This window comes from Antennarius striatus, chromosome 8, assembly GCF_040054535.1.
Source record: "Antennarius striatus isolate MH-2024 chromosome 8, ASM4005453v1, whole genome shotgun sequence".
NCBI classification, from domain to species: domain Eukaryota; kingdom Metazoa; phylum Chordata; class Actinopteri; order Lophiiformes; family Antennariidae; genus Antennarius; species Antennarius striatus.
The window spans coordinates 11,762,754-11,771,397 of NC_090783.1; the positions used below are offsets into that span (position 1 = coordinate 11,762,754).

Here is an 8,644-nt window from a genome sequence, read left to right on the forward strand (position 1 = left end):
GACTGCCGTAAAGCGCGCCTCGTCCGTCGTCATGGTGAATCGTCGAATCGGGGCTCCATTGATGATGGCTTTTTTTCGAGTTGTCGTGTCTGTTAAACTGCGGGTCAACTTACTCTGGGTTAGAAAAACTAACCCTGAAATGCGTCTGTGAAACCGAAATCCCTGGTTTTTCAAAGTTCAGGGTAAAGCAACCCAGATCCACAGGTTTACCTCAGGGTAGGTTAACCCTGCCTTCGTGAAACGGGCCCAATGAGTTGGACGCCCCAGCGGCTTATTTTGTTTTCCTGTTTCGTTACAATTCTATTCCACTAGGTGGCGGCATTTCTTAACAACATGGAAAGGTAACAAAGGCTATGACATCATCAAGGTGGGCGAGTAGGTAAAGGAATGTCTGCCCACATACGTTGGACCTTGTGACTTCAAGCAAACAGGCATAATTTTGTGGAAATCAGAAAGGAGGTGATAAAAAATGTGATCAACACATTTGCAATGACAGATACTGTGATTTTGTATTTTTGTTCTCATTTCACATGGTTTCGTTCATGCTGAAAAAGAAGCCGGTTCGATAGTTTCAGCCATGCTACCTGTGGACGTTTGGTTTCTTGTCTTTGTCCTAATCAGTGGAGTTTCTTCTGTAAGTGGTAAGTACCTGGATTCAGAGTTCAGACAGGACGTAGATTTCATCAGACTTCTCGTTGTTTGAAAAGTTGAATCGGAAGTGGCTGGATTGCTTATTATTATGGCGTCATTCGAGAGATTTCTCCGGTTTTAACTGACAGTGATTGAGGTCACACTGTTAACAGTCGAGTCAAGAGCATTATTATGGTGTTACACATACTGAAAACATGAAGTGTTTCGGACGTTTGATGTTCAGAGGGGCCAGAAACGGACATGAATGGTCAGGACTCACGTGATGTCATTACCAGATCTACAAAAACCTGTGAAAATCAACATCAATCAATACCAACATTATACTTTTGGAAAAATTATGATCTTATATAGATCATTTAGATTTAGAAGATATAGAAACATTTATTTTTGTTTTTACTTAATTTTCTACGTGGCTCAAGGTATTGCAATGAATAGGAAAAACTCTAGTGGTGTTGTCAGTATGTTCAGGGTCCAGGTTACATCCATTTATCATGGATCAAGGTTGTTTCCGCTGTTTTTATGCCTATGTCATAAAGTTTAGTCAGATGTTAATAAATAATTTTGTCTGGGTATTTTTTTCTCGAAACATAACAAAACATTTCTCTCCCCTTTAATTCGTTATTACAGAATACTGTATTAAATATCTGGCACTCCCCTAATATCAGATTGGATTTTCATCTGTTTTTTCTTGTCCAACTTTTTCTGTGTCATTTACATGTACAACAAGAACTCCACTTTCACCCCCCCCCATACAGGAGCAGCAGTGTCCTTCCCAAAGTCTTAACTATTACATTAGAAAGAGAAAAAGAGATCATGTGACAGTGATTATAGTGGAATTGCTCGTAATAGTATTAACTCTACAATGAGTAGAGGACAATAAAACAACACAATAGCTTTAAACAGTATGTCAGTACTCACAATATTTCAGACTGGAAAAATTATGTAAACAGACTGAAAATGAAATACATAAGTCAGTCATTTTCTTAACCCGCTTACGCAGGTCGTGGGGGAGCCGGTGCCTATCCCGGCAGTCTCAGGGCGTGAGGCGGGGGACACCCCGGGCACGACGCCAGTGTACCGCGGAGCCACATAGAGACAAACAATCACTCACACACACACACACACACTCACTCCTACGGTCAAGTTGGGACCAGCCAATCAACCTGAAGCACATGCTTTTGGGGGTGGGAGGAAGCCGGAGAACCTGGAGAGAACCCACGCAGACACAGGGAGAGCATACGAACTCCGCACAGAGCGGGACTCGAACCCGCCGTGTCGTGAGGCGACAGCGCTACCCACTGCGCCACCGTGCCGCCTGAAATACATAAGTGACATACTCAATTAACACAGTTTCATTGTAGATGTTTCTTTCCTGTGGGTTCCTGCCCATGTAGGGGCATGAAAAATACACAGAAAAAGAACATGTGTGGGAAAAAAACTCTGGCAAGAATATTGTGTTAAGAGGCACACAGGAAGACCCTTTAAAACAGTTTGTTCAAAGTGACCAAACTCAAAACTTTCTTTTTTTCTAGATTATCATATAGTTTGTGCTTGTGTGGTGGGGTTTTCGTTTTTCTGAAGGACAGGAGACAGTGTAAAATACAAGATATTTGTCAATTCAAATCATGTATAGGTTGAGTAGCAGTACAATAATATCATCAATAGGTTGAGTATGAGTCCAATAACATCATCGATGATATTGACAGACAGATAGGTTCAACAAACAGACAAGTTCAACAAATACTTATCTAAGCATGATGAGAGCTCTGGAGATGATGAAAAAGTCCTCCGGTGTGTTGTTGCAGAATACTCTGGGTACAGGAAAAAACTTCAAGTACAAACTAAAAAATGGATCACATCTATTTTTATACTCTAAAGGCGTAACTATGGGAGGTGCGAATCAGTTGTTTAACTTCATTCCCTCTGCTCTCCACTAATCTTTCCCCCAGTTTCAGTAGGTACATCATGACCTCAAGAAGTTAGCAGAGACATCTAGTCGACATTTTCACATGGCTGATGACATAACCTAATCAGTCACACGGACATTTAGTGCAGACAAAATTATTAAAATATACTGACATTTACGCAAACACTTCTACAAAGAGATTAAATTCTTACAGAATCTTTCATGACCTCAAGACTTCCTGGGGCCGTTTCTCCCAAGTGCTGAAAGATTTGACACACACACTCTAGATTTTTGGGTCAAGAAATTATATTATTTTATTATATTATTTTATTGTATTATTTTATTGTATTAAAAACTTTCCACCACACTTGTATGGCTGTTGATAGTATAAGTCAAATGTCAATGAAATGACAAATAATTCAACTCTGTGAACAATCAGTTATATTGATGCATGTTTCACATTTAATTGCTTGCAGTTCTGCCTCCAACCAAAGTGAATGTGAGCTGTGCAAATGTTCACGTCACAGTCAGCTGGGAATATGGCAACCATCAACCACAAACCAGCTTCAGCATAGATGTCAGAGGGGTTGTTGGGTAAGACTTAAATATATTTAAAAATTTCTCTAACTTGATAATACTTACATTCTTGCAAGAGTTAATGCAAGAAGTGTTTAACTCTACATATTTGCAGAATGATGAATTGTTCTTAATATGTCGTTTTTGATAACTTAAATACGTTTTTTGATTAAAATGTGTTTTCTTGATATGAAGAGTTTCATGATTTAAAACAAGCAGCCTTTTGTTTTTTGGCTTTGAAGGATTAATCTGTTGTACTTTCCATATAAATGCATGTATGCATGTAACATATTCAAGGCAATCTGTGTGGAGAACCACAGACCACCACTTTGATCTGACACCCTTCATCTGGACGTCTGAAAACTACTATATGGACAACTTTTATGTTACTGTAAGAGCCATACAGGGAGAAAACCAGTCTGAACCAGTCAAATCGAAAACATTCACCTTTAACCATGTCAAGACAACTGACATCATCTGTAAGTACACCGGAAATAATATAAATTGCTCAATTCCTGTAAATCACCCAATAATAAAAAAAATCCCCTCACAGGCAAATTAGATTTCCCTCCCGTTGCTCTGAAGACTATGGAGTCTGGAGCTACTGTGAATTTTAAAAATCCCTTCCACTACTACAAAGAACTGCAGCCAGCTTTGAAGCCCGGCACTGCCAGCTTGAGATTCAGTGTCTCTACGGATGGTGTAAGTACAGCCATGGTTTTAAGACCTAACTACATACATCTTTAGAAGATTTTACAGTGTGGCGGTGATATGAAAATGCAGTTGAGGAAGGCTGAGTACCATTAGCATAGAAGAATTAAAAGAATGTTTACAACTCTGAAAATGTCTGAGTAATTGAGTTAAGCCATGTATACTGAGGTATCAGATCACACCTCATAGTTGTAGTACTTATTGAAAGCCCTTCCCAATCAAAAATGTGCTGGTTCTTGTTTTTACTTTTTTTTTTTAAAATTCACTGTCTCAAAGGATATGTGCAGTCTGCCATGAAGCCGTTTTCACTCATTTTAAAGAGATGGAATTCCTTTCGCTGCTCCACATAGTGGACAATTGAACTAAGGGTTTATGTTGAGAATAATCTGGCTACTCTGTATTAGCTCTCATACATTCATGGAAGAAGGGCCAGCATTTCGGCTCATCGGTCGCACAGTCAACACTGAGGTTGTGTTGTCCAGCTTATAAAAGCATTTGACAAACCGACCTATCAGTTCTCCCGACCCTGACCTGTGCTAAAATGTTGCACAATATAGTGGCATTTTTCAGTGGCCATACAAGCTCTGAACTACACCTCTAAAATAGAAATTTTAGGGATAAGAGATTGGTGAAAAGTGTGTCACTGAGTTTTCTGTCTACACCTTACAAGATCAAAAGCTAGTTTTCGGACTGTAATAATATCCCAGAAAGATAAAAACAGCATTCTATCTCTGTTCTTTCATTTTCAGGGAGATGAAGATTTTGGTTGCGCATTAAATGAAGAAAACTGTAAACACGATATTACATATCCTTCAGAGTGCATCACGCTCAGTGGAATGTTGTTGGATAGGATCGGTGTTGGCCAAGTGCTGTTCAGAAAAACTGGCCGAGTCTGTATTCCTGAATCAACTGGTAAGTGTGAACTAGGACGGTTTCTTAAACACTGAAGTAAAAGTCTATCAGCTAAGTGAGCTTACAGTATGAACTTAGAAATACTCAGTGTGCAGCAAAGCATTATAATTTGAGTAGTTTTCCAGTTGTAGTTGTTTAGAAGACTGCTCTTATATGTTAATTTTGAATTGCTGAATGTAGATTTCTCAACACTCTTCAAAGGCAGCCATAATTAAAAGACATAAATTGGGCAAAAAATTTGCTTTTTATCTAAATATTTTATAGGATTTCTTCAACTTTGACCTAACTTCCTAAACCTTTAGGCTCACCTGCCTCAACATCTGTCTTTAGACAGGCTGGGTTCACATTTTTGTTAATGTCCGCAAATGTATAAATTGGGTCAGATGTGTTGTATTACATCTTGACGTTTTTAGTGCTTAAAACATAGACTGACTTAACCTCTGCTTGTCTGCATCATCAAAGCAGACATCAAGTAACTAATAAAGTTGACAATAAGTTCAAAAATGTTGGAATTTGTGCCAAATTCATGATTTTGTAATTTTTCTAAATCTGGAAACTTTCAATGAATACAACACATCAAAAACAACATTTTTTTATTGCAGAGGTTCATATCCTAGTGCCTGTTATATTGTTGTCCACTGTCATCACCCTTGTAATTGTGGCAGCAGTTGTCATCTGTAAAGTGAAGACGTCTATAAAGAAACCTCAGTCTCCACCAACATGTCTGGTACGCCGTCCCATCAGATAACAACATTGTTAAATATGTGGCTTTAGTTGGTTGCAACTTCTTGTTAATCAAACTCTTCACCTACTCCTGACTGCACAGCTACCAAACCCCAGGAAACAGGGATTGAGGTGTGACACTCTGATTGACATTGATATCTCTGCTGTTCAACTGGTCGTCAGTTCCAAAAACCATGCAGACAGCTCAGTGACGGAGAAAAACCCTACTAAAAGATTCTGGGACAGTAGGGCGGAATTATACACAGGAAGACAACAGGCAGAGTTCAACAATGAGAAGCTGGAGGATTTGGGGTTGATGGCCAAGGGACACTGGACAGATGATAATGATGACTCTGTGAAACCAGACTCTGATTGTATAAATCTGGACAAAGAGGAAATACAAATGTCGCCCTATGACTGCCCACACGTTCCGAATACGGACATGGGAGATGGAGAAATGATCATCGCTTACGGTGGGAGGTAAAACAATTTGAACTTCAGGGAGATCAGTGCCTTGCTCAGAAGACATCTGAGTGAAATTGGAAATGTTTACCTCCTTCTCCTTTTGGCGTTTCCCTTTAGGGGTCACCACAGTGAATAAGTTGCCTCCATCTAACCCTGTCTTCTGCATCCTCTTCTCTCACCAACTACCTTCATGTCCTCTTTCACTACATCCATAAACCTCCTCTTTGGTTTTCTCTAGGCCTCCTGCTTGGCAGTTCAATAGTCAGGATTCTTCTATCAATATATTCACTATCTCTCCCTCTGAACATGTCCAAACCATCTCAGTCTGGTCTCTCTGACTTCATCTCCAAGACCTCTAACATGTGCTGTCCCTCTGATGTACTCATTCCTGATCCTATCCTTCCTGGTCACTCCCAAAGAGAACCTCAGCATCTTCATCTCTCCTACCTCCAGCTCTGCCTCCTGTCTTTTCGTCAGTGACACTGTCTCTAGACCAAACAACATCCCTCGTCTCACCACAGCTTTGTAACCTTTCCTTTCATTTTAGCTGCAACTCTTCTATCACACATCACACCTGACACTTTTCTCCACCCATTCCATCCTGCCTGCACACACTTCTTCACCTTTTTTCCACACTCTCCATTTCTCTGGACTGTTGGCCCAAAGTACTTAAAATCGTCCACCTTCTTGATTTCTTTTCCCTGTAACAACACTCTTCCATTTGGGTCCCTCTCATTCACACATATATACTCTGTCTTACTGCGGCTAACCTTTATTCCTTTCCTTTCCAGGACATACCTCCACCTCTCTAGCTTCTCCTCCACCTGTTCACTGCTCTCACTACATATTACAATGTCATCTGCAAACATCATAGTCCATGGAGATTCCTGTCTAACCTCGTCTGTCAGCCTGTCCATCACCATAGTGAACAAGAAGGGGCTCAGAGCTGATCCCTAATGCAGTCCCACCTCCACCTTGACCTCCTCTGTCACACCAACAGCACACCTCACCACTGTCTTACAGTCTTCATACATGTCCTGCACTGCTCCAACATACTTCTCTGCCACTCCAGACTTCCTCATACAATACCATAGTTCCTCTCTGGGCACCCTGTTGTAAGTTTTTTCCAGATCTACAAAAACACAAAATGCAGCTCCCTCTGGCACTCTATCAACATCCTCAAAGCGAATACTCCATCTGTAGTACTCTTTTTTTGGCATGAAAGCATACTGCTGCTCACAAATACTCACTTCTGCCCTTAGTCTAGCTTCAACTACTCTTTCCCATAACTTCGCTGTATGGCTCATCAGCTTTATTCCTCTGTAGGAAATGTTTACCTACCTTTATAAATTAATTTTATTTTCACTTGTGGGTTCTTTTTTGGACTATTTCATAAAGTAATTTCTTACAATTAATTTATAAATGTTTACCTACCTTTATAAATTAGTTATAAATACCCCAAAAAGAATCCACAAGTGAAAATCCAGTCACTAATTTCTCGCCCACATGCAGGTAACAAGTAATTACCCCTGGAGGTACAGCAAAACACGTAGTAGCCTGCCTATACATTGAATGTCTAATCTCCAGATGCTTCTATAAAGTTAAGTGTAGGATATAGAGTCTATATCCTACACTTAATTTTTTTTAAAGTTTCCATTTCCCCCCATTTTTTGAGGCTGAAATAATCACTTTTGTGGGTAGTATTGTTGCCTCACAGCATGGTCCTTTGTTTGATTCCACCTGGGGCCACTCTATGCCAAATTTGCATGGTTTTTCTGTATGAGTGAGTTCTCTCCAGCTTCATCCTACCACCAAAAAACATGTAACATAGGTCCAGTTCCTCATTGTAAAAAACTGGCTCATCAGCTTTACTCTTATGAATGCCTTCATGAATGAATGAAAGGCCTTTACTTAAAAGCAAACTGAATTTTGAATGTGAAACTTGTAACTGTGCCAAACACTTTGGAGTGATGTCAGTCTACTCATGAGGTGTGTATTTATTTAACAATGTTTTCTGTCATTCCAGATTATTATCAGAACGGAATGTCGATGTTGTTTTGCTAAACATTTTCTGATCCGAGTAGCACCTCACACCCTGAAGCAGGGTAACCACTTCATTCAGGCAGCTTTTGGTGTGACTTCTTGATTAACATTAACTGTATTTCACCTAGCATATACAGTATGTTACGGAAACTTCAGCTGTACCTCTAAACAAAAAGTTATCCAGTAATCTACATTAACATTGCACCATATAAGTAACCTAACTGCATCAGAATGCTGAAGATAAAAATACTGATTTCCCTGGATGCTTATAATAATTTGTATGTTGCCATTGGGTTAAAATCATAAGTACTCTTTCAACGCTATAGCTGATTGTTAAGGTTTTTTAAAAAAAAACAAAACCTGAACTACCAGGCAGGAGGCATAGAGGAAGACCAAAGAGGAGGTTTATGGATGTAGCGAAAGAGAACATGAAGGTAGTTGGTGTGAGAGAAGAGGATGGAGAAGACAGGGTTAGATGGAGGCAACTGATTCACTGTGGCGACCCCTGAAGGGAAAAGCCGAGAGGAGAAGTTTCCCAAATACTGTACATGTTGCTGGTAAGTAGTGGTAGTGTGAATTTAGTTAGGGTTAGCTGGGTTCTGCATCTTATCTTACTCTGAACAAGAAATCAAATATGAACTTTTCCAAAAATGTAAA

The 8,644-nt window shown here is 39.8% G+C and overlaps 1 protein-coding gene across 1 annotated transcript; it reads left to right on the forward strand.

Moving 5' to 3' along the window:
- The first annotated feature begins 398 nt into the window (after positions 1–398).
- Positions 399–8,597, forward strand: ifngr1 (interferon gamma receptor 1). The gene is made up of 7 exons (XM_068321197.1): positions 399–641; positions 3,034–3,151; positions 3,431–3,612; positions 3,687–3,835; positions 4,594–4,756; positions 5,359–5,483; positions 5,583–8,597. Exons 1-7 carry the CDS (start codon positions 578–580, stop codon positions 5,961–5,963), a joined length of 1,182 nt encoding a protein of 393 aa, XP_068177298.1. The 5' UTR covers positions 399–577; the 3' UTR covers positions 5,964–8,597.
- The last annotated feature ends 47 nt before the right edge of the window (positions 8,598–8,644 follow it).

Coding starts and splice junctions, on each gene's coding strand:
- ifngr1 (XM_068321197.1), top strand. CDS start 578: ATGCTACCTGTGGACGTTTGGTTTCTTGTCTTTGTCCTAATCAGTGGA. Junction 3,152..3,430: donor GATGTCAGAGGGGTTGTTGG/GTAAGACTTAAA, acceptor AACATATTCAAG/GCAATCTGTGTGGAGAACCA. Junction 3,836..4,593: donor TCAGTGTCTCTACGGATGGT/GTAAGTACAGCC, acceptor TTTCATTTTCAG/GGAGATGAAGATTTTGGTTG.